The following is a 26265-nucleotide window of genomic DNA, read 5'->3' on the forward strand; positions in this document are numbered from 1 at the left end:
ACAAGAGGGATAAAGAATGCAGACTGAAGGCCTGGAAGCCCACTGAAGAGTCATAGTGCAAGTGTACACTAGAAGGCTGAAGAATCCAAAAACCTGGAATCAACACAGGGCACATCTGCTCACCAACACTGGAGATCTTCAAAAACTAGCACAATTCCTTCTTTTCCTTTTTATTCCAGCCAGGCTGAAAGCCTATTGGTTGGTACCATCTACAACTGGGATAGATTATTTTCCCTGAATTTGCTGGCCTACACATCAGTCACCAACAGAGACATCTGCGACTGTGCTTTACTAATTGGTTAGGCTTTTCTTGAGTGAACTTACCATGATGGACACAGAAAGTCAAAGAGTAATGGCACCCCAGCAACAATATGTGAATGTAGTGTCTGGATTTTGGTGTTTAATGTCCAGATCTTAATATTTTAAAATACACAGTATTATAATTAAAGGGACAAAAACTTCTTAGAAAATTAATTAATTTCACAGCTTATGCTGGAGAAATACAGGTATACTGCTGGAATCTAAAAATAAGAAATGCTCAAAAGCAAATTGTTTATAAATCTATCTATCTATCTATCTATCTATCTATCTATCTATCTTTCTCATCAATCTAGTTTCAAATTGAAAAAACAAAGGAACCAACCTGCAGGAGTTTTCAATAGTCAAAAGATGGGAAAATTGGAGCAATTCTATAAATAATGGTATTATAATACAGTGTTAAGAATGACTAATTTACTGAGTATGTTCTAATACCAAAAGATTTAAATATCTGACAAATAAGTAAATGAAGGGAATGTACATCTTCTTCCTTACAAAAAATTTCAAATAATAAATAGTGAAGGGATAAAAGAGTTGGAAATTGCCACTATAATGCGTAAATAGTAAGTACTGTAGATAAGATCAACTGATAGATGCTAAAATTAATAGTACAGATATTAAATAGAAACAGGATGTATCCAATGTATCTCTTACCAAGATAAAGTAAATACAGTGGGGAAATTTGAGAGCAGAGAAATGTGGCAGATATGGCTCTTAAGATGTAACCATACATGAAGGTGTGATGTGGTCAAAGCTAAGGGACATGATGTGTCCTATCATGCACTGCCTGATATAATGGGCATGTTCAGCTCTGAAGCCCTTAACTCTGATGCATGGCTTCAATTTCCTAATGATAAAGTATTCGAAAAACACATATTAAAGTGCATTCGAAATAACTGATCACTGCCCTTCACAACTCTCAGTGTCCTGAGGACAAGGAGAAATTCAGAAATTATCACAGGCTGGAAGAAACCAAAGAGACAAGGACAACTAAACGGAGTACGGGATCCTGGAGGAATCCTCGAGCAGAAATGAGATAGTAGGGGGAAATCTGAAGGGAAATGATAAAAATCTGTAGTCTAGTTCATAATATTGAGCAATGTTCATGTGTAAAATTTTAGTCATCGTGCTGTGGTTATGTAAGAAGCTGGCGGTAGGGAAGACTGGATAAAACTGTGTAGAGACTACTATGGGAGTTTTCTGTGAGTCTAAAATTATCCCAGAATTAAATGTTAGAAAAAAGTGAGCAGTCAAATCTGTGTGTCTTGTGACCCTACTATCAAACCAGAGTTTTCATAATTAACTTGCACTAAAATACAATGTTTAAGTAATAAATAATACATATTTAGGTGCTAATTTGAGGCTTATGAATGTATTATTTATTAAAAGTCAAATTGCCATGATGACTTTAAAATTAGGCCCAAAGGATTTTTTTCTGGAGTGAACACTTCATTACTGACACTTTAAAATTTGCTGTTGATGACGAAAAATACTGACGTGTAGTCACTTTTATTTTTAGTTGAAATATTTACTGACAATGTCCCTCTTGACGCTGGAGAATCAGGTCTTCTACTCCACTGCCTCCACCCTGTTATGTCAATGTGTGTATTTACCGGGGTTGTGTCACAAGGAATTGATCAGCATGAAAAAGGTCTCCATGGGATATACCATGGGATATACCCATGTGCTTCTCTATGTATATTCATATCCGTATACTTGCACTGATGTCTACAATCATCATTTATAGATATATCAAGGAGATTTAGCTCAGGGACAGAGTGCTTGCCTAACATGTATAAGGCCTTGGGTTCCTTTCTCAGCATTGCAAAAAAGAAAAGAAAAATCTACATCTGGATCTAGGCCTATAATTGTATCCATGCCTTCCTACTTTTTATCTACATCTATGTAGGTACCTATTTTTCACCTTTTTAAGATTTACAAGGACTGAAACTTCCAGTGCATAACTGAAATATCCGAATACAGTGACTGAGAAGGGTTAAAAGCTTTCCCTTTCATGTTTATTTGTTCTCAATTTAGCAGACATAAGTATGATTACTTTTTATTAGTATATATCAATGGCTGACATTTTAAAATTATTCAGTACTGGTAAAATCTTTCCATTTGGAAGTAGTCTCTTCTAATTTGAAAATAAAACAGCATCACCGTTCCTTCCATCATTCCCTGATGTGCTGTAAGGAGTTCAGCATCACCACTGCCACGGGAGTAGATTAGGCCCTTGTTACTCCTGGAAGGGATCATGAAGGGATGGCAGAGGGGCCTTGGCATTGATTGTGTAAGAATCATGAAGCCCATTTTGTTCTCCTGGGATGCCTTTGCTTTAGCAGTACAGGAGCAAGAAGATAACTCCTCTGGGAGGATCGGGTAAGGCCTGTGCATCCCTACCTGAGAGGAAATTAGAATACTGATTTGTTACTCCATGGCGCCTCTTCTCTTTCTAAGGACTGGCTGCAATCCAGACCCCCTGGAAGCCTCAAACTTAGACTTTTGCCTTTTTGTTCCCTTTGTTTTGGCAGTGAATTGTTTTGCTTTGCACTGACATTTTTGTTTTGTGTGTTGGTTTTCCCTAGACTCCTCAAGAACTTATTTGAAGGTCAATAGATTTATTCGCAAGCTTGTTGGATGGTTCATTTTAAGGCTACATTTCAGAGGGATGGAAATTACATTATCTGGAGAACAAACAACTGGAATGGTCTAGCAAGCCATGAATTTGAAATTATTTTGCTAGGACTTCATGGAGCCCTGAGTAGCCAAGACCACTCTTAACTGGGATACTTGGTTTAGGGGTCCTGCTCTGTTGCACGAGGCATCCATGACAGTGTGCTGCTGGGTGGCATGCCTTGGAAGCTGAGAGGGGATGTGACCATCCAGACTCCAGTTCTAGAAATGCCTGTACTCACTCTTATAGGTGTCTCTCTACTCATTCAGGTGCCTGGGTCTCAGAACTTCCATTCCAAAGGTTCCAAACTCTCTTCTAGACTGGCCTATTCCTCGATCTGTGGCTGTACCCAGTCTCCAGGTTGTAGCACTGGTGAATCAGCATCAAATGTGAGAGGAGTGGGAAGTGGTAGAGACTGTTCCAGCCTGGGGTCCATGAAGGGCAGAGGGAAGAAGGAGGTGAACCTGTTGTCAGGTTTAGCCAGTGACTTCATGTTTAAGGAAAAAGCATCAGCCCACTATTTATATAACTGGTTAGGAAAGAGGAATGCAGGGATCTGTGTTTGTTGCTGCTTTGGGTTGAAAAGCATCCTCCATAGGACATATGAAATCCTAGCACCTGGATCTATGAAAATGACCTTGTCTGGAAACAGGGTCCCTAGGATGTAATTTACATTATGATGAGGTCATGCTGGATAGTAGGGTGAACCTCATGTCAACTGACAAGGAGAGCACCATGCATGGACAGAAACAGAGACTGGATTTGCCCTGCCATGAGCCAGGAATGCTACAGACTTCTGGCTGCCACCAACAACTGGGAGGGAGTGGGACAGCTTCTCCCTGGGGACACCATGATGTCAGGCTTCTGGTCGTCAAAATTGAGAAAAAATAGATTTTGAATATTTTAAATTTTGAGACAGAGTCTCATTAAGTCACTAAGTTGCACAAGCTTGGCTCAAATTTGTAAACCTCCAGCCTCATTCTCCCAGAGTCCTGGGATTACAGACATGTGTCAGCATACCCAGCTTACACTTCTGGTGCTTAAAGCCACTAAATTTCTTGCGCTTTGTTATGTCAGTCCCTGGAAACTAACACACAAGGAGCACATGCATATTCTGGAAAATGAGGTGTTTTTTTGAATAATGGTTCTGGTTTATAATGTACAATGTATCGGGGGACTATCTTGTGGCAGTGACATAGCACATTTCCCTGAGGTCTGCCAGAGCTCTCACTAAACTGGGAGTAATATTAAAAATAGCTTTGTCTGCTTTCTTTATTAAAAATAATATATTTCCAAATAAGGCTATGTGGTCTATTATTTGATAATTCTTGACAGTCAAAAATCAATTTCTATTCTATTAGCTTTGCTAAACTAGGGGAAAATAAATCAAAGTGTAACATTTTATTTGGGATAAGGTTTCAACAGACTATAAAGGCAGAGAACCCTGGCTTACACTAGCTGACATCTTTGGTTCTGAGCAAGTAGTAAAGGAAGCTGAAAATACTACCTAACTCCTTGTTGGTTGAAGCATGTGCCATAGGTGCTAACTCAAGATCATGAGGAAAGGGGACACTACTCAAACTGTGCTATATGTCCTGGGGTCAATGAGTTAAATCGCTTTTCAATCCCAGGGCTTCTGAGGGTCTTTGGTGTGCCAGTGTAGTTCATGAAGCAGGGTTAGGTTACTGAAGGATCTTTTGTGAAAGATGTTTCATGAAACTGGCCCTTGTGGTCTCGCTGTGAGGAATGTGACCTAGACTATTGCTACTGCTGTTGCTTCCTTGGGTCAGTTTGGGATGGGTCTTCCTCATCCTATCTGCATTTCCCTTGTTTTCCCCTTGTTTTCATTTGTCCATCTTTGTGCATCTCTGCTATAGATACTTTAGGCTATCATATAAAAGAACCATGGAGTGGTCCTTTAGTATCGAGTCCATAAATCATCATTTATCTTCAATATCATTTCTGTTTTCTTTGCTGCTTATATAAAGCATTTTATTGGGATGGATCATAAAGAGCTGACAAAAATGCAAATGTCACCTGGTCACACATTATTGTTATTAGAGTCAGTACAATTTCTAAGATACTTGGTGTACTGAAAGAGGCTTAGCCACTTCAAGAGTTTGGTTTCATACTTTTATAAATAGACTATAGACAATTGCCAGGTAAAGTTACTTGTTCTCATAAGCAACACCAAGTTGATCAAGACTGAGAATATTGTGTAAGCTAAACAGGAATGCAAAATAGTAACAATCAGTTTTACAGAGTAATGTGCAGTGCATAAAATGAATTTCAATTACAGTACCTATAAGGCTTTGTAAAATAGTATAACTGATTGACAAATGTAACAAATAGAAACATTTACAAAGACTGGGCCACAAAAAAAGAGGTTTTAAAGTCACTGATTCAGGCTTTGCTGACCATTCCCAAATGGTCAGTCCCTGAGCCATCAATTTTTATCAGCCATCTGCACCTCATCCTGGAAATTTTGGCCACCCATCTAATGGCTATAGGCGCCACATCAATGATTTTTCTCCATGTGCTCTCTGAATTTGAGATATTAATATAGAATTATTACCTTGAGTGTGTAAGAATAATCTCTCTACAAGTCATTGAAACTCAACTTTCAAGGGCATCAAAAGATGGAGTGTAGAAAGTCTCCTCTCTTATTCTGCTAGGTCATAGACTATATCACTCAACTTGACACAAGATGACAGCACTTCTGACAGGCAGTAATAGCACCAGCTTTGTGTGCCAGCCTTGAATGTGAAATATGCAAGTTCTTGAGGACAACATCCAAGTGTTGCATGTGCTTTGTACTTAGATCATAAAAGTGTGCAGTCAGAAAAACTTAGTAATCTTCATGAAACAGTACTTGATAACGTTAATGATCATAAACACATGAAGAACGTCCCATAAAAGCAAGATGAGTGCAAGGATGAAGAACTGAGAAAATTCTGCTGTGGTGGATGCACACAATTCTTGTCTTTTTTTTATTTCTGAACTTAATTTTTTCATGAAGTGATAAAACATATACTTACTTTTTATGTTCATCTTATTCAATGTGAAATTTAATGTATCATAAAATGTTACTGCATGTTTAATTTAAATAAATATAAAGCCAGTGTTTAATTTACTGGAGCTTTGCATAAAATTCCTCCTTCAGGATTTGGAGTGTTAAGTGTTATAAAATATAGCCATCTAGAGAAAAGTTCTACTGGACTGAAATTCTGTGGAGCTGCGTAGATTTTTATTTTTAGTACTGAGTTTTTGACTGTGCTTTATTAGAATTCTAATATAATATCCTGATTTCTCTATAAATGAACTTAATGGGTCCCTGATATTTTTCAGTTGATTATTGAAAGAAAACTCTCATATTTCATTACAATGCACATGGTGCAATGTGTAATCCCTCTCAGTCACTGTAAGACATGGGGGATGTGATTTAAAAATAGAGTAAATGTTTAAATTTTAAAAAGTTATTACAGTAAAAGACACATGGTTATTAACTCCCCTCAAAGTACCCCTCCACCTGCCTCAGAAACACTTATCCCATCATTCTTTTCACTTTTTTAAGCAGTTCTGGAATTTTTTTTTTCCTTGAAGTGTCTTTTTGTGGCTGCCTCAATGTCCTGAATTGATTCAAAATATTTATGGCGACTTCTGTCAAATGTAAACATTAAATTTTTACTGCGTCTTCATTGTTGTGTCTTCATTGACCTTATTCACCTAATCTGGCACTATGCAAGTTCTGTTTTTTTCTCCAAATTCAGAATGACCACGAAAAGTAACATTTTGAATCAATTCAGAACACTGAGGCAGTCAGAACAGCACAACTAAAGATGGTAATGAAAGAGGTCTTCCCGAGCTGCTTCAGAAAGTCTCAAGAATGGTGGGACAAGTTTGTTCAAAGGAAAGGGTAGTATTTTGGGGAAGATTAATAGTGGTGCTTGTTTTACTGTAATAAAAATTTAAAATTTAAGCTTCCAGTGTATTTTCCATCACACCTTCTTGTGTCTGAGTTTTTAGGTCAGTTTTGAGTGAGTGCCACTTTAATGGTTTTTGTTCCGATAGTATTTCCCTTGGGAAAGCAGACTGAGTCACTGGATATTGTTAAATCCTCAGGCCATGGGACTTGTGACTGCGGCAAGTGCAAATGTGACCCAGGATGGTCTGGGGATGCCTGCCAGTACCCAACCAACTGTAACCTCACGAAGAAAAAGAGCAACCAAATGTGCAAGAATTCTCAAGACATCATCTGCTCCAATGCAGGTAAGAATTTTATCTTAGAAAAATTCTCATGTGAGGGAATCACAGTTTCTTTTTTTTTTAAACACAACTACATAGGCGAGAAGACAGGTCAAAATTCAAGTGAGACTGCTTTTACGTATATTTTTAAAACTGAAATTCAGATCCATCAAAAGGAGAAAAGCTGTCATCTTGCTGAGACTGGCAAGGCTGATACGCTCCAGCTGCTTCCAGTGCATCCTTGGAGCAGAGCATTCCCTGGGAACAACGCCCCACAAGGCTTTATGTAAATCGCAAGTCGCGGTTTTGAATGCTGGATTAAATCTTTTTAAAAGGACTGACTTAATTATTCTCTGTCACAAATAAAGGTCGCTTTGAATATACAACTTAGCGTCAAAAAGCACCAAATCGCTTTTAATTGGATGGAAGTTTCATATACAGTGATGTGATGTGAAACTCATTGAGGAATATACAGTGACAGTGACCAAAATATTTTGTCACCATATTTATTTTGACTGATATATTTTTTCTTTATAATATCTTTATATTTAAAGACATTTTTAGGAAAATTATAGGGAAGTTGTTACAATTGATTAACAAAACCGTAAAAAAAGTTTCAGTTTAGATTTCAAAGGCATTTAGCCAGAAGTAAGCATTCTTAACATGTGAGAACATGGAGCCTTAAACCCGGTTTCTCGTAACAAAATTGAACACCAGAATCTCAAAGGGAAAGGAATCAAATGTCAGTGCTCACGTGTTATCTGCTTCAGTCGCATGGGATATGGCACTGACAATGCCGAGTTTTGAAATTCCGCAGAGGGAACTTGATGTCGAGCCTTTGACTGTTTGTGTAAATATCTTCCCTCAGAAGCTCCTGTTGATGGTGCATACATATATAGATAATTTTCTTTGTTTCTGAGACAATGTGTTGCTAAGTAATAATTTTGCCCAAGCAAGTTTCTTTCCAATTTATGATTTTGGTGATCTTCCTTCTCAATCTTCTACAGTGCTGGGATTATAGATGTGCTCCAACACATGAAGCTCATATTTACATATTTTAAATGAAAACATATGCACAGTCCCTTTAATAGATGATACAACATATTTGATGGACTATAAAATGTATTATTTATTTATTTTGGTATCGGGAGTTGAACTCATGACCTCATGCTTGCCAAGCAGGCGCTGTGCCACTGTATAGCTCTGGCCCATAAAATGTATTTTAAAAATATCTGAACCTCTATCTTTTTTTAAATTATTGACTCAATACTTTCAAGTAATCTGCCTTCCAGTAAAGTTTTGACAGTGGACACAACATCTTTTAGAATGTTTTCCCTTTCGTAGAACATCTAATGTAGGTTCAGTGCTTTTATTATTAATCATTCCTTTTTACCTTCCTTTAATCTGCACTATTTCCATAGATTTGGACTTTAATTATAGCCTTGAAATTTTTGAAGAAAATTATCCTAATCTTTCTTTTTTTATAAATAAAATGTCTCCTCACAATACCAGTATGTTTATTCATTTGCTCAGTATTATACTGCATCTAAAATTGCTTTTAGAATTGCTCCATACGCACAACAATAAGCAACAACCCATCAAAAAAGACCAGACTCTGTCTACCCTAATCATTCCTGAGATTAGGGCTTGTTGTCGAATGCTATGTCAATAAAGTACTCGCATTCATTTGATCTTCTTTTTAATGTGTTTATGATATTTGCTTAAAATACAACTGAGCTTATTTCATATGGTTTTCATACTTGATTTTTTCCTTCCTTCCTGTGATTCACCAATGTGTTTTATACAATACAGAGTACAAATGTGCCTCTAAAAGTCAAAACTATGCATTCAAGTATAGTACGGAGAATCATGACTTTCTTCTATCCTACTTATTCTCAGTTTTATAATTAATCAACTGTGTTGATTTCTGCTTTACCCTGTGTAAAGGTTTCTATTTATAAATACAAATAGATGTATATGTTATTATTTTTCTCTACTTTATGTATAAAAGGTACCACACTATGCTCTCTTGTAGTCTGCCTGCATTATCTACTTGAATTTACACCATATCAGTTCAGAAAAATCCTCCTAATTTTTTTCAAAAGCACAGAACTGAATATGCATGTGACATATTATTCAGCCAGTATTCTATGCTTGAGCATTCAAAGCGTCTAGTGTTTTGAAACTGCAATACTAATTAATGTATGAGACAGTGTGGTCCGTCTGTATTTTCATGTTGTGGGGAAATATATCTTTATATTTAATTTACCCTTGTAAATTATGAAATGTGAGATTGCTGGGCCAATTAGTAAATTTGTATCCGGTGTTATATCCGCTTTCACCTACCTAGCTCAGGACCCTCCAAATTGCATTAGCTTATAGGTTCTCTAATCCTTTCCAGATCACATTTTGGTCCTCTGGAAACATCTTGGATCAGAAAGGTAAATGGAGTAGAATGTGATCCAAGGGCAGAATTAGGTGGAACTGAGTATCAAAGAGTTCCAGCAGCTTACTCTTGTACGGATGCAGATAGGTGACAATGTGCAGAGTGAAGTAAAGAGGCAGTGTCTTAACATAGGATGTACGCTGGTATTCAATTCTGATAAGTCATCCTCCATAGAGCCAGCTATGCAGAACCAGAGCTAAAATAACCCAGGGTAAATCAGGAGACCAATCCTAGAGAGTGAGTTAACTGGCAACCAAGAAGGAGAAGCAAGATGACACAGCATGATCACAGAAGTCTGGCACTTCTGCCTGGGCTTCCATCTGCCATATTTTGGAGGCTCAGTTGTGAATTCTGCTGGATGGGTGAGACAGGAAGTCTGCTGTAAACTTCCCAACCAGCCTGGAGTGGTTTGTATGTGTGGATGAGAGTGAGTCTGCCTGTGGGGAACAGTTGTTAGCCAGGAATTGTAGATTTTTGAGACAGAAGCTGTACTTTGACATCTTTTGTGGCTGGCGGACTTCTGGCTATGCTACCCTAACAGAGTCTCTCTCCTTGGCACCATGGCAGCTCCCAGGATTCCAACAGATAATATGGAATCCTTAACCAATGTTTTTGATTTCTGCTAACTGCAGACATCCTACCCTTTTCTCCAAAGTTAAGAATTTCCTTGTTCTTCTGTTTTCTATCATTTTTGCTTATTCTAGGCATTTTCAATCAGTGTTTTTTATTTCCTTTACCAAGCATTGAACTCATGATTCCCTGCTTCCCGGGCAGGCCCTTGTGTCTCTGATTTGAACCCCTGGCCCTCAGGCATTTTTCTCAACACCTTCAGTATCAAAAATCTGTTATTCATCTCTACTTTTTGGAATTTTATGCATGTATCATGTGTCAACTCAATCCAGTGGACTATGAATTGTAAGCCAAATAAATCTTTCCTTCTTTAACTTTGGGTGTCAAGTATCTTGTCTCAACAACAAGAAAAGTAACTAAAACACACACATATATATGTGTATATATATACATATATATTATATATATGTGTGTATATGTGTATATGTGTGTATATACATATATATATTACTAACTATATTTTTCTTTCTGGGCTATGACTTACTTAATTTTATTTATATTACTATAATCTTATAGCTTTCCAGTGACACAATAGGTCACAAAAAAAGTTTTATAACTAAATATTTGGATTGTTGTGAGACAGAATGAATAAATGTGGATATATAAAAAGAAGGGTGATATAGAAAAAAATTAAATGAGACAATGTGGTGGTAGCACCAGATTTCAAATAATTTTTCATAAATATCATCTTCAGAAGTAAACCTGCATGAAAATGAAGTTTAATATAAATCAGATTCACATGATTATTCCCAAGGTAAGAAATAACAAATTCAAATTCTGTAACAATCACCATTTATAGGTGTTTGAAGAGAAAATACTCTTACAGGTAATAGCAAATTTTAAGTGACCTGGGTAAAAGAATTGTGCAGAAAACATGAAAGAAAGGTTATTGTCAGGATCCTTAAATACAAGCTGAGTCTGGTGAAAATATTTACCATGACTAACATATTCAGTATCTTAATGGGAAAAGAGGAAGAAATTAACAATTTTTGAAAGCCAACTGTGGGCTAGACCCAGCAATGTTTTAAAGGAAGATGAATCTGTGTTATATTTACCACTTTGGTCTCATTCTGTGAATTAGAGACTATTTGCTATTATGAAATCTGACATTTGGAGATCTCAAAAATGGATAGTCAATGAGTATGAAAACATGGATTCCACTACTTGTCTACCTTAAGCTGAGCCATGCTCTTTCCAGTTTACCACACACAGTGCAGGACAGTTAATGTCCCATCGTTCTAGTCAAAATCATCAATGGTTCTACTTTACCCTTAGCACTTCACTCCAGTTGGCCACAGATGTTGTGTTCTTTCTCCTGAAAATACTCTCCAATGTATTTAATTCTCTCTGAACTTATTGTTATGTGTTCAACCTCCACTTTATTTTTCTTGCAGACAAATGTAACAGCCCCTTAGCTCATTTTCTTATATTCTCTTCTGCCTAATCTGCACATGCCAAGTGGTGCAACGTGGTATAAATACACACTTGAACATAGAATCCCTTGCTGTGAACCCTACTGAGGTTTCCCATTCTCAGATTAACGTTGTAAATCTTTAAGATGGTCCAGATGACTCCTATAAACTTCCCTTTTAGTTGCATTTTTATGTAATGACAATTTTCACATTATTTCACATCATTCAAATGTATTTGATTGTTTCTGCTCTTATTCTCTTTTACCTTTGAGCCTTTGCTGTTGTCTCTTGCTGGAACTGAATCTCTTCACCATTTGACTTTTCTTTATAATATTATTCGGGGACTTGGTTCTCAGTTCTCAGCCACTTCCTTTGGGAATCTACCTTTGACCTCCAGGTCTCAGGTAAATTCCCTTTCTGGGTGCTTCTGCAATGCTCTGCATGTCTCCATTTGTTTTATCATATTGATTTCTGCTCATGTAAGAGTCTGAGAGAAGAACTATGGCTGATCTGATCTCCTATTAGATTTCCATAGTCTAGGGTGGTGTCCAGCTATGGACAAACTCCTAAGTTTAATATGATGACTGCTGTATCATATTAAATAAATGATATCTGCCCTATCAAATATAAATTTTTAAAATGTAGATTTAAAAATAAAAATAGAAAAGAAGTTCCTCAGGTAGACATCCTACCTCTCCATATCACTTTAGTGTAGAGTAGTATTCCTATTAGTGAAATCACTCTTGGGGCTGTAATCAAACACTCAGACTCAGATGAGTACGTGGCTTATGATAGACAAGATGACTCCAATACCACTATATCACACTGAGCAACATTGAGACTCTTTAAAGCCCCAGGAATCTTCATAAGAGAACTCACCATGCTCCTGTTATCAAAAGAAGACAGATAACAGTTAATGCTGAGAATACAAAATTATCAGGTACACGTGAACTTTTTCATTTATGCATTTGATAAATTATTTCCACAAATATTTATTATGGAAATCACATGTTCAAACATTGTGCAAAGCTTTGAATAAATACTGGTGAGAAAGATAAGCAAGGTTACTTCTATCATAAAGCTTGGAATTTTCTGCTTTATTTCACTTCAGACTCAGGTGTAATCAAAATAATATTCATGATTTGGTTGAAGGGATATGTGTAAAGTATCTCTGCACTTGAGGAGATCAAATTTGCATTCACTAAACTATTAGAGGTCAATAGCAATAGCTGTGTGTAAAATCACTGTTGTGCCCTCATAATCTCAAAAAGAGCAGTTTATTTTCTATATCTCCCTATCCGTACATATAATTGAAATATTAAATTGATTTAAATTTCCTGGCCTTTAGAAGTAAACAAGATAAAGCTTCATTCATTATAATTGATATGCATCTAACAAAGTCCTTTTTTTTTGCTTTCATGCCTTAGGTACATGTCACTGTGGCAGATGTAAGTGTGATGATTCAGATGGAAATGGTCTTGTTTATGGTAAATTTTGTGAATGTGATGATAGAGAATGCATAGATGATGAAACAGAAGAAATATGTGGAGGTATGTATGTTAACCATGGAAACTCATGAAAGTACCCATTTTTTTCACCCATTTCATTATACTTTTATTTTTACACAAGTTTCTACTGTTGCATTCAAATTTATTTTGAATTTGTGCTTATTAGGCATCTTGGTTACTTTTCTCTCATTGCTAAGACAAAGTACCTGATGCCCAATATGAAAGAAAGGAAGGTTTATTTCTTATAGGTTGGAGGTTTTAGTCCATATTCATCTGGCTCCAAAGACATAATGGCATGGTTGGACAGCCATTCATGCCACCACAAATTGAAAGTGTGAATAGAGCAAAAGAGGAAAGAAATGACTTCTTCCTGTCCTTATACTGTATACCTGCTCCACCCCTGGGCAGCTGTAGCACTCACACCACCAATCCCAGCGCCAGACAGCAACCCAGTCATGACCACCAGACTCAGCTGAGTCCATGATTGCATGAGGCTTGGGAGGGCCATTGGAATACAAACCAAAACATTAGGAGAACACTCTATCTGTGGAGAGTTGGACAATAGACTAGCACTTTTTAAATGTGAAACTGGATTGTTTCACATTTAAAAGGATGTGACTAGAGGAGAGTCACATCATTTGACAACAGGCCAGTTGCATAGATCTGAATCAGGTCTAGTGGGATGTCACCTTTTTTGCTCATCTTAGCCACTATAATTATAATCTCTTATCCTTATGTCTTAATTTCATTCTCTTCACATATCCTACTAAGACAACTGAAGTCTGATAGGCTGATTAGCTTAGTTTATCTCTTCTCCCTGTCCCCTTTCCATGGGTCTCCATTATTACTCAACTCATTTTTGTATTGCATCATGCTATATTGTATCATTTCCTCAAGTATCACAAACCACAGTAAGTGCTTTGCATCCATATATCTCACAACATCCCTCTAGGGTAAAAGTTAATTTTATCCCCACAGACAGATGTGGAAACTGAGACTTGGAAAAATTAGACAGTTTACTCCGGCTCATTTCATCAATTATGACAGAATTTAGACTCCCATCTGTCTGGTGCTAGAAACTGTTCTTGACACCTCATCATTCAGATTGCACTGATACCTTGGAGTTTAGAGCTCCACGAGAAGAGCTCTTCCTTGACATCTGCAGTTTCTTTCTCTTCTTCTTACCTACCTGCAGGCCTTTCCTGGGTTTCTATTGACAACCTTGACTGGCACAACAAAATGGAGGTAGACAGTGGTGAGAATCACTTCAGTTAATAAAGTCTCCTCTGTTATTTTTAAACTTACATTTCACTCATGTGCCATAGTCCATGGAATCCTGTCCTGCACGTGAAAAGGGTATTTTTTCTTGGGATAATCAGGGACAAACAGGGTCAGAAGGAACCAGAAGGTCCTGTGAAAATGTCACTAGCATGATAGCGTCCTTGTTGTTTATATTGTTGCTGCTTCCATTCCTGCTGTAGCATCATCTAGTTATTCTTGTTTTATACCTTCACTGTCCTTTCTCTCTACTTTCTTGGCTTTGCAATTCACCTGGGTTAAACTAAACACACACACAAATCTTCAGTTAATTTTTCTAAGCCTGTGACCCAAGCTAAATGAGGGTCCTGTGACCTCAGCACATTCCTCTGAGGGTTTAGTCCAAAATAAAGTAATTGATGAATCTACTTCTTGGTATTTCATCTCTAGTTACTACAAGTTAAGAATAAGAAAGGAATATGGTTTAGAGCCATTGGATTCTAATACATAGCACCACAGCAGTGTCTACTCAAATGCATAAATATAAAAATTTAACTTAAAACAGCATAAGAGGAAATGCTTGACTGTCACTTGTTTTATTATTTTCCATTGTTTAGGGATTGGGCAACTTTATGTTGCAAAGTCTCTGACCACAACCACTATTACTCAGTATCATCCTCTGGGATGACCATGTCTTGCACTGTAGATCTTCCCATCTGATATTCATAGGAAACCAATCTGTTGAAAATTCTATAGTCTATAGTAGTTCAATAGTTTATTATGGAGACAACAATAAGATTTTTTTGCTATATCACATTATGCAAAATAAAAAGTTATGTTTATGGCCTAGAAAATGTATTGTTCTGAAACTTATATTTTGTCTCAATTATTCCAGTATGTCTTATAATGTATTTTTTAATGTAAGGGGCTTTAGTCCCCCACATTTATTTTTATCTTATTGATACATTTCAGATATACATAATGATAACATTCATCATAGAAAATTTATACCTGTACATCATATATCTTGCTTATTTTCCCCCATTCTCCTCCACTCTCTTTAGCCTCTCTTCTTCTCTTTATTGGCAAAGTTTCATTTCATTTTTTTTCCTTCTATTCTTTTACTTGTCTCTTCTTTTTCTCCTATACCTCCTGCACTCTCCTTTTCTCTTGAACATGTTCTCCTTTCTCGATATCTGTTATACATTTTGGTCCTTATTTGGTCCTTTCAGTCTCTCACACCACAGAAACCATGCAATATTTACATGTGTGTCCAATTTATTTCACTTAGCAGTATAGTCTCAAGGTGCATTCATTTACCTAGAAAGGTCTTAAGCTTATCCTTCTTTGTGGAAGACTCGTATTCCATTGCATAACAATACCACATCTTCTTTATTCATTCATTAGTTGATGGGCATTTGTGTTGTTTCCAAAATTTCTATTACAAACTGTGGTGCCATAAACATAGGCGTGCCTATGTATGATGCTTTAAATTCTTTCATGAAGACACCAAGAAGGGGAATATCTGAGTGAAATGGAACTTCTAGTTTTAGTTTTTTCAGGAACCTCCACACTGATTTCTACAATGATTGTACCAGTCCACACTCACCAACAGTAGAGAAGGATTCCTTTATCCTTCAAGGGCCCTTCACTTTCATTATTGGTTGTTCTCTTGATAATAGCTATTCTTTCTGGAATGAAATGGAATCTCATTGGTGTTTAAATTGGTATTTTTTGAATGACCAGTAATGTTGAACATTTTTAATATTTCTATTTGTGTTTCTACTTCTTCAGTTAAGAAGTGTCTGTTCATTTCCGATCACCTTGGGAGTATTGCTTGCTGTTCAGTTTCATTAAAGAGTTTGAGGAGTAGCAGCATTAGATATACTCTAAATTTCTTATAGAATTCAGCAATTAATCCATCAGGGCCTGAGATTTCCTTTGTTGGTAGGTTTTTACTTGCATTTTCAACTTCACTGACTGTTATTGGTTTATTTAAAATTTTTATATTTTCTTGATTCAGTTTTTTAGAGTACTGTAGTATTCTTAAATGCTTTTCTTGAATGCAACATATTGTTAGGTCTTATTTTTAATCTATTTTGTCAGTCTGTATCTTTGACTGGTGAATTGAGGTCATTAACATTGATGGTTATAACTGGTATATATTGACTTATCCTTGTGATGTTATTTTCCTGTTGTTGGTGTCCTTTTTCCCTCACTCTGATTAATTGCTTGCCTTGCCTAGTGGATTTACTCCACTGTTTAGGTGGAGCTGTAGTTTTTTGTTATTTTTTTCTAGAATGTTCTTCAGAACATTTTGGACACCAACTGGTTTGGTGTCATGATTTTCCTCAGGTGTTTTTTTGACATTGGAATATTTTATTTCATTATAGATTTTGGAAGAGTTTTGTGGGGTACATCAATCTGGGTTGGAGGTTGTTTTCTTGTAGGGTTTGAAACACTTTACTCCAAGCTCCCCATGATTTGAGGGTTTGTGTGGAAAAGTCTGCTGTGATTCTTTTTTCTTCTTTTGTGCTGCAAATCAAACTCAGGACCTTGCCCTAGCCAAGCAGGTGTTGTGCTGTTGAACTACATCCTTGGCTGAGTCTACTGTGATTCTAATGGGCCTTTCTTTTTAGGTAGCTTTTACTATCTTGTTTGTATTTTGAATTTCTAGGCTCTTGACTGTTATATGCCTTGGTACAGATATTTTTTGATCATGGCCTAATATTTTCCCATTAGGTTTATGGATATCTGTTTAACTTTCTTATGTCTGTATATATATATAGCTATGCATAGTATTTGTTTTCCTATTCACCCTTATATCAATGACTGCTTAGGAAAACCTTAATTGAATATTGAGTATTATAAGTAAACAGAAATCTTCATTGTAGAATATGTAAATTTATGATGCTTATCTTTGTGTAGTACCTTATATATAAATTTCCAGAAATTACAGAAGAAATAATGTCTATTTAAGTCTAAGAAAAGTTGATTGAATCTTAAAAATTTGACTCCTATGAAAAGCAATTAATGCATAGTTATGATTTTTTGCAGTGTAATTCTCAAGTTCCCAAGGCTTGTTATATAGCACTAAAATATGACTTTTTGATTTTGCACATCTAGAGAAATTTTAAGTTAATAAATAAAATATAGAAGTGATATATTTCATTTCTGATTAAATAATTTGATAGTTCTTGCTTTTGCTTAAGTGAACAAATTAAAATGTGTTGAGGAAATTGTCACTGTCTCTGAAGTTAGGGAGAAGTTTTCTGTGATACTTCAATTATAGCTCATTTAGCTCATTTAGACAGGAAACAGCCTTGTGTGCTTGAGTCTTTCTGTTCTTGTTTCTATCTCAAGTAATCTATCTTTTAATATTTTTCTTTTTCTTGCATTTATGTTTCCTTGATGAAAGTCACATCTTCTGGACATGAAAGACAGAGCATAGTAGAATATGCCATAATCTTTCCCACTTCTTATCTGAGTTTCACTGTTAGACCCTACTAATACTCTTGCCATTGGATAGATATGCTGTAATACTAGAATGAAAAATAGGTTATTAGAGATTGAAAAATAGCCCCTTAGTTGATTTTCTATGACCCTTCTGGAATTATGTCTATAAAAACAGAAGATAGTTAGGAGAACCAATACTTTAATCACAGAGATGGATAAAAAAACAAGCTCCTAAAACCGAGAGAATAGACTTAAAACAAAAATTAGGACATCCATTCATGGTTGGGTAGCATAAGTACAAGGAAGAGAAGGCACAAGAAGTAAATTTGGGAGTAAGTGACATCTTTTGGGAATTTGTAGAAGGCTGGTTAGACATACTTGACATGAATGAAGTGATATGCAAATTCATTCCAGTAGCTTGGTGGGATGTACAAATGGGTAGATAACGGAGTATACAAAGACAGGAGCTTAAAGTGTGACATCTGGATAAAGTGATAGGTGCCCGCTAATGGCCTTTTTTTTTTTCTCTTTACAAATTGGTAAGGATTTTATTGTGAGACCAGCATCTACAATATTTTATTGGTCCAAACCAAGATGAAGTATAGACTTAGTAGAAAACCTCTTTTCCACACAGAGGGATACAACCGCTGGTAGGACACAGATGAATGAAAACTTGATCTATTTCCTCTGGTTTAAAAAAAGTTCAGTCATTAATAATGTTATCTAACTAAATGGCCACTATTGCTTCTTGAGTAGTTAACTTCAAATAAACATTTTAATGCCTAATTGAGGAAATGCCCCCATGGTGAATGCTTACATGCATTGGAATCTGATGCATGTAACTGAGGATGCAAAGTAATAGATTTTTTCAGTCATTCATGTTATTTTTTTTTTAAACACTTTCATTTTAATCAGTTCTCTGTGTGGGTCCAGCTAAAGGACAATTTGGTTTGTTTAACTTGTATAATTAGGCAAATATAATTATGCAAATACAGAGTCCAGGTATAAACTCCACTTTGATGTTTTGAGGAAGAATTATGTAATTTGATTGTTTCAGCAAGAGATGTGCAACATCTCTTATATTAAAAGGCAAAAGCAATTATGAAGAGGTAGAAAGTTAACGCTGCTTTGAAAAGTTGCTTTTTTCCTCACTGTGTAAAATTCTTTTGGGTAAAGGCCATGGGAAGTGTTACTGTGGAAACTGTTACTGCGAGGCTGGTTGGCATGGAGATAAATGTGAATTCCAGTGCGACATTACCCCCTGGGAAAGCAAGCGAAAATGCACGTCTCCAGATGGCGAAATCTGCAGCAACAGAGGTGCGTCGTTCATACACGTTACTACATAATTGGAAAGCGAACAAGAAGCCCTCGCTTTTAACACTTCCCTGCATTTCCTAAGAGTGGGAAGGAGTCATCTTTGTAATCATGTACTTTGATATAAGTTGATCTCTATTATAACAACAATCTTCTTTTTCGTCTTCTTTACTAAGCAGAAAACTAAAGGATAAGAAAGTTTGTTATTGTACTTAAGCTTCACTGAACAAATGGTTAACATAGGGACTGTCATTTCTTTGGCAGCCACCCAGAAATGTCATGGTACAGCTAAAAGGCAATTCTTGTAGATGCTCCTGCTAAGTGTCTCCACTCAGAACCATTGACAGTATGAGCATCTAATTATACAGAGCACATTCAGAAAGCCTTCTTGTCTTAATTATGAGCAAATGGAAAGCTTGGCTGAAAGGCAGGATTGATGTAGATGCATTTAACTTCTATATGGGATTGAATACACTCGCTATAGGAGAAACTTATATCCAGTTGCCATGTGAAATTTAGACTGACCTGAAATAGGACAACTTTAAAAGTAGTTCATAATAATAAAATGTAATTAAAAGTTAGCTTGCTGTTGATATAAAAGCAAACAGGTTAACCAGCTCTTAAAAATTCTGGAAATTGTTTGTTATTTTTCCCATTTTCTGCTTTAGAGGTAGATAACAGAGAACCACCTGAGCCATAATGCCTTCTATAAAATTATAACATCTAGCTAGTGGAAAACTGTGTTTTCATTTCTCTTAGTTATTAATTGACCCTTATAGATCTCTCTCTCTCTCTCTTTCTCTCTCTCTCTCTCTCTCTCTCTCTCTCTCTCTCTCTCTCACACACACACACACACACACACACACACACACACACACGGCTCAAACAGCTTTTGAAAGCTGAAGTGGAAAGATAGGGCAGCTCTCATTTCTTTGCAGAGCAAAAGTCCTGAACTTGGAACCAAAACAATTAAAAGTTTTTTCTTCAATGTCGATTACATTTTACTATACATAATAACTGTGTGTTATTTAAGTGTATAAAGACATATTTTCGTTGATGTCCTGTTTGTTCAATAGTGTGCAAGCCCAACATTTTGTCTGAAGTTACACAACTGGAAAAATAACCAACATGGGGAGGGGGCAGGTGGGGTGTGGACTGGAGCCAGACTCTGAAGCAGGCTAGTGGGCTGTGAGTGTCAGAGCCCCTCTCAGAGACTCACATCGGACCTCCTGTCCCTGGTCCAGCCTCCTGCTTGGGGCACTGGCTTTTGCAGATTTGGCAGATAAAGAGCATGGGGGAACTTGCCTTAGTGGGTCACACAGGTTGTGAGCTGCCTGCTATGAGATGAGTCCTTTTCGGAAAATGTCACCTGTGTCTAATCTGATGCCACCTCCTTCTCACTGCTTTGTTTGGTAAAAGAGAGACACTATTCACTGCACGGATCTACCTGGTCTTCCTTTCCAGCCCATCTCCAGGGACCAAGACAGTGGTATTGTAGGTGTAGCTAAGTGGGGATGGTAAAGCTCTCTGCTGCACACCTGGCTTGGAGAGCACTCAGTGGACCGTCCTTTGAACATGACTAAATGTTACTTCTTCTTTGGATTTGCTCATCCCTGTCTCCACTCCATCATTTAAACTGTCATGCGCCTCCATTTATAAGAAGCATGGTAACAGCAGAGTAGGAAGAAGTAAAAGAGGGTGACCAGTAACGTTTAGATTAAACCCCTTTCATGTTTTAGAACATGTTCTACCAGGGTTTTTATTCACTTAAATTAATTCCTGTGACTTTCCCTCTCCTCTGGAGAAGTATGGCCATTTATACCATCTTCTTGTTGAACACGAAAATTGCATTGTACTTTACACACTGATTTTTTAAATTTTTCTATTTAATATATATTTTGATTACATCAGCATAAAAGAGCCAATTATTACATTTAATGACTGTTTTGTGACCCATGTTAAACACATATCATTACTGCACTAATTCCCTGTTGATTGATAATTGGAACACTGGTAGTTTTTCACTAAAATAAATACAGTCATATTTGATATTCCTGAGTAGGTTCTTTTATGTACTTTTCCTTGTAGTTGTTGAAGAGGGCTATTATGCTGAATAATAACATGTATCTAACAAGAACATATTGTGAAATCGCCACCCAGAGCAGTGAAGCATTTTGTAACACACTTCAGAACTGGAGATCACCCACCCACCATACCACTCCCTCACCAGCCCTGGGTCCTGCAGTTTCTCTTAGCAGTGACAGTCTAACACCAGAAATCATTCCAACTCCCTGTTTTCCCTAAAGATCTCTCACTATGTAAGTCGTATTATTAATAGTAGGTTGAGGAGGTAAACAGTTCTCATACTGATTATTATTTCTTTATGAAGTTTTCTATTGTTCTTTTCTTTCATGTTTTATTTCATGTATATTAACCTTTGTATTTTTACTCCTAAGAATTATTTATGTGTTTGTGAATTAGCTTTTTCTTCTAAGTTCATAAAAATTACTTGTTTCAGCTTTTTAAAAATCTTTTACATTTTTTTAAAAATAGTGTTTGGTCCCAATCAAAATTTTAGACTTTTATATGATGAAGTCTATTTGTATATTTCCCTTAAGTAGTTTTGCTTTGGGAGGATTCTGAGTAAAATTATGTTTCTAATTTTTATATTTAAGTCTGTAATCCTATTGGTATTTTGAAAAGAGTAAATTTTCAAATTTATTTTTCCCCAAATAATTAGATGGTTGCCCAAAAACAATTACTGATAATCCTCACAAAGTAAATATGGTGTGATCTTTATATATTTCGAGTGTACAATAAAATTAATTTTTAAAAAAGCTTTAATAAAACAAATATGGGTTACAACAAAGTACTTCTCTAAGCACATATCCTGATGACCGAGGTGACACATTTTAGTTTGTTTTCCAGTGCTCTCCATAACCTGGACTCACCTAACCCCTCAGACTTCCTCCTTGACCTCACTTCATGGGCACTGTGGGGTCCACACCCACCCCTAATTTCCTAGGACATTTTCCCACCTTGGAACATCCAGATCTTCCACTTCTTCTTACCCCAACTCATGCACATCTCTCCTTCACACACTTATACATCATTTCCTGTGGTTTACAAATGTTGGAACCGATGATCCTGGAACATGCTAGCGTCTCTTTCTTTAGCCTTTGTTCTTGTCACTAATTAGATCGCACACTCTCTAAACTATCTCTCATGTTAGTTGCTTTGGTCTTATATTTGAAAGGAACTAGCATAGCGCTAATGACACACAGCACTGTTTCACATCATTGTGAACATAGGGGATAACTTCTGTTTATTTATTAAGGAATTTCTACTTGCAACTTCAGATGGTATTTTCCTATTTTTGAACATCTTTTTATCTGAATATATATGTTTTCCAAACACAAGAGAAGCAACAGAGAAAACTAAAACAACAGGTGAGAAAGTTCTTTGACGGATTTTCTTAACTAGATCTGTATAAAGTTCTTTGTTCCCTCTAGGGACCTGCGTGTGTGGTGAATGTTCTTGCCATGATGTTGATCCAACGGGAGACTGGGGAGACATTCATGGGGATACCTGTGAGTGTGATGAAAGAGACTGCAGATCTGTTTATGATCGATACTCTGATGACTTCTGCTCAGGTAAGGGAACACCTCGCCTTTAGTTTTAAATTAAAAAAAAATTTCTCAGTTATCGAGATTTGTTCTGATTCTGATAGACACTTAAAGAAACAGAACATGAGTTTAACGCATTTCGTATTTGCAGTGTTCTTTCAAGTTACTCGGGAAACTTCCAGAAACAAAACCAAATATTCTTCCACAGGCAGAGGCTAGAAGTGGAAGCTTACCCATTCACTTAAAATTAATATAATTCCTTACCAAAGACAATCATTCCCTCTAGACAGGTATAACTTCTCAACTCAGCAGAGCCCATGAAAACACTCAGTGTCAGTGAACGGGAAAAATACCATAAAAGTAACTGTGTTAAATTATTGAGAAACTTAGCATAGCACAAAATTATGCTGTAATATAGTCTAGAACTTAATATTAATCAGTGGATTCAAACATTCTATGTTTTTAATATTTATGGGGCAGTACTGCTTTTCAGAGTCTGAGCAGTGTCCAAGATCAACCAAGGAAAAAGACAAACATGATACTTGAACTTATGAAGCTCACAGTCTAAACACCAAGACAGCCAGCCAGCCTGTCTAATAGTGGAAAAATAAAAATAATAGTGGGGAAAAAAAAGCATTCAGGGTTATCTGAAAGTGAGTGTCATTTAGCAAAAATAGCGCTATGAGTTTTCAGTTCAGGAACGGCTGACAATCCAGAGGACAGACATGCAAGGATATGAATCTAAGCCAACTGCTTACCTGGTGCATGCAGACAGAGAGAAAGCTCCTGTGGTCTCCTGAAGGTAGATGAAAGAGCTGAGATAAAAGAGCTCCTCTGTTCAGTTGTGACTGTGGGACTTTCAGGGTTGAAGGGAGCCAGACACTAAAATTTCCCAGGAGGATTTCCCTTTTGCTTCCCAGGATTTTCTAAACATTTAGAGAACACTACTCCTTCAAGGGAAGTTTTGAGATTCATTATTTATGTGGGTGTTCTTTGCTATTGTCATTATCAACACAATGATAATAAAACAACTGACACTTGCTGAGTGGCTTCAAAATGCCAAAGGCTTGCTGAGGAAGTTAGGAGATGGGCCTATTTGACATCTGAGTTAGGGTCAGGTGGCCTTCCACAGAGGTGGTGATGCTTTTGATTGTAGTGCTTGGGGGGCTCTGCCTTGCAGGCATGTTTGCAGGTCATAAAAGATGAGAAGGGCACATAGGAAGAAGGAATGGAGGTAGATGACCACACATGACACTAAAATCACTTTAAACTGACAGGAATATACCAGGAAGGAAAGGGAGGGACAGTAAAGCTTGTGAAAAGCAGCAGCTGGAAGGCATTTTTTACTTTGCTGCAGAACTAGACTTTATTCTGAAGGCAATGGAGGACTTGTGAGAGTTTTAGGTAGAGAAAACCTGTAGTCATCAAAGTTTAATCTGATTGTCTGGGTCAATGTTGGTGCCATTTACTAGAGTGAGATGAAAAGAGGAAGTTACCTAATTTTTTCTTAACTGTGAGCATAAAAGATTAATAGACGGCCAAATTTGGTATTTTTTCCAGCGTTTTGAATATGCGAGCCAGGCTTGAACATGAGAATTTAGGATTTTAGGCACAGCATTGGTAGTTAAAACCATGCTAGTTCAAGAAACATCATTTATTTATTTATTGTCTTTTTCCTTTTTATCAGTAGCGGGGATCAAACTCATGACTGCCTGCTTATAAGGCAGACACTTATGCCGCTGAGCTAAATCCCCAGCCCTAGGAAACATCATTTATGAATGCCATTTTAAAACTATCTGTAGATCAGCACAAATTCACGTGGTTTAAAAAGAAAAGTTGATATGATTACCAGGTTGCATCTAAAAATCATGTTTGTCACTCACTAATGTGCTCCTTTTAATGTGCATACTACCTTGCCTAGTGAGAGCCGTGATTCTGATCTTGATCCTGAGTTCTGAGGGAAGTTGAAAAACTGAAAAGACTGCCACACTACAGTAGAGTGATACTCTAGTCTTCTGCAAGGTCACCCATTGCACTGTGAGGGCATGCTTCCTGGGGTGAGGCCAGGTGAGGGCTTCCGTGGGTGATTTTCTCTACTTTCATAGGAGGGAAAGGAACTGCATGTTCTTTAGGTTTAGAGTTAGTGCCCTGACTTTAGCAGGTGATGTGGTTTCATCCCCAGGGGAGCTAGATTTCCATATCACCTGTTCCTCCCTCCTCTCTTATGCCTGTTTTCCTCTTGCTCATATTTTCTTGTATCTGTAATGGTTGGAACTGAGAAGTTTTGAAACTCAGTAAGTGACTCAGCAGGAGGCCAGGGCCCTCACTTTGTACACATCCTGCAGGAGGGTAAGACCCAGGGCAGGAAGATGATGTGAGCGCTACACTCGCCTTGGGGGGTAGCTTGCTTACAACATAAGGAAGGAAAAGAGGCTGGCTCTCCCCTCTTTTGCTCTTGCTGCTTTTGCTGTTGTCTGCTGCCTTGAAGTGTTGTTCTGGTGCCATGTCACCTTGCCTTCAAGCCAGCTGATTACAGACCAAAACCTTCACAAACTGTTAGCTAAATTAGTCTTTCCTTCCTTCACTTTGGGTGTCAGGTATTTTGTCTCAGCAGTGAGAGAAATTTAACCAAGACAATGGCCTATGAGATGTGATAGGTGCCTGAGCAGTCATCGGTGCTTGGCGGTGCAGTTATTCAGATTCTTTCTGTTCACTGGTTCAGTGTGGCCAGTCCACCACCGCATGACTCCCAGCCCTAGGATTAGGAAATGAAGGTCAAAGGACTCACCTTGAGAAGTGCTATTCTGTCAGGATTTAATGAGTTCTTTCTTATACTCAGTTCCACTTTATTTTTGCACAAACTCAGGGAGAGAGACATTAATATCTGCATTTCAACAGAGGAAATAATTTCAGAGAATTTAAGTAGCTTGATGAGATTCACACTGTCGTTAAGTGTCATTTAAAAACACGTATAGCCTAGTACTCATGTAATGTAATCTGGAGTGATACAAATAAAATTTTTCAATTTTTCTTTATGTTAATGAAGAAATTTTGGGATATCAAAGTTATTATAAAACTAAGTTTTTTTGAACATGATGATGATCTGCATAGCTATCAATCTCTAGGATATTTCTTTATTCTTAATAACTATGTAGAATTCTATATATTATTTTGCAGAGTTATGAGACTTTATGATTCCTCTAATTGCCAGTATGTTGCACTGTAGAAAGGATGTTATACAGTTCATTATTGTGCATGTGAATATTCCTAGGCAGAAGAAATACAACAGCATCAGTGTTCTCTAGTGATTCTTGCAAGGCTGATTGTAGTAAATCTCAGATACAATGCAATTTTATTTTTAGCTTGCTTTCTTGCC

The 26265-nt window shown here is 36.9% G+C and overlaps 1 protein-coding gene across 1 annotated transcript in view; it reads left to right on the forward strand.

Moving 5' to 3' along the window:
* Positions 1–26265, forward strand: part of Itgbl1 (integrin subunit beta like 1) — a 206497-nt gene that overhangs the window by 90498 nt on the left and 89734 nt on the right. The window contains exons 3-6 of the mRNA XM_003477591.5: positions 7118–7264; positions 13156–13278; positions 19126–19266; positions 22776–22916. Of these exons, the coding sequence (XP_003477639.1) occupies positions 7118–7264; positions 13156–13278; positions 19126–19266; positions 22776–22916 (552 nt within the window). The remainder of the gene's footprint in view (positions 1–7117; positions 7265–13155; positions 13279–19125; positions 19267–22775; positions 22917–26265) is intronic.

The sequence above is a fragment of the Cavia porcellus genome, unplaced genomic scaffold (assembly GCF_034190915.1).
Source record: "Cavia porcellus strain 051 isolate PalLab524CR breed Dunkin Hartley unplaced genomic scaffold, mCavPor4.1 scaffold_4, whole genome shotgun sequence".
In the NCBI taxonomy this organism is placed as follows: domain Eukaryota; kingdom Metazoa; phylum Chordata; class Mammalia; order Rodentia; family Caviidae; genus Cavia; species Cavia porcellus.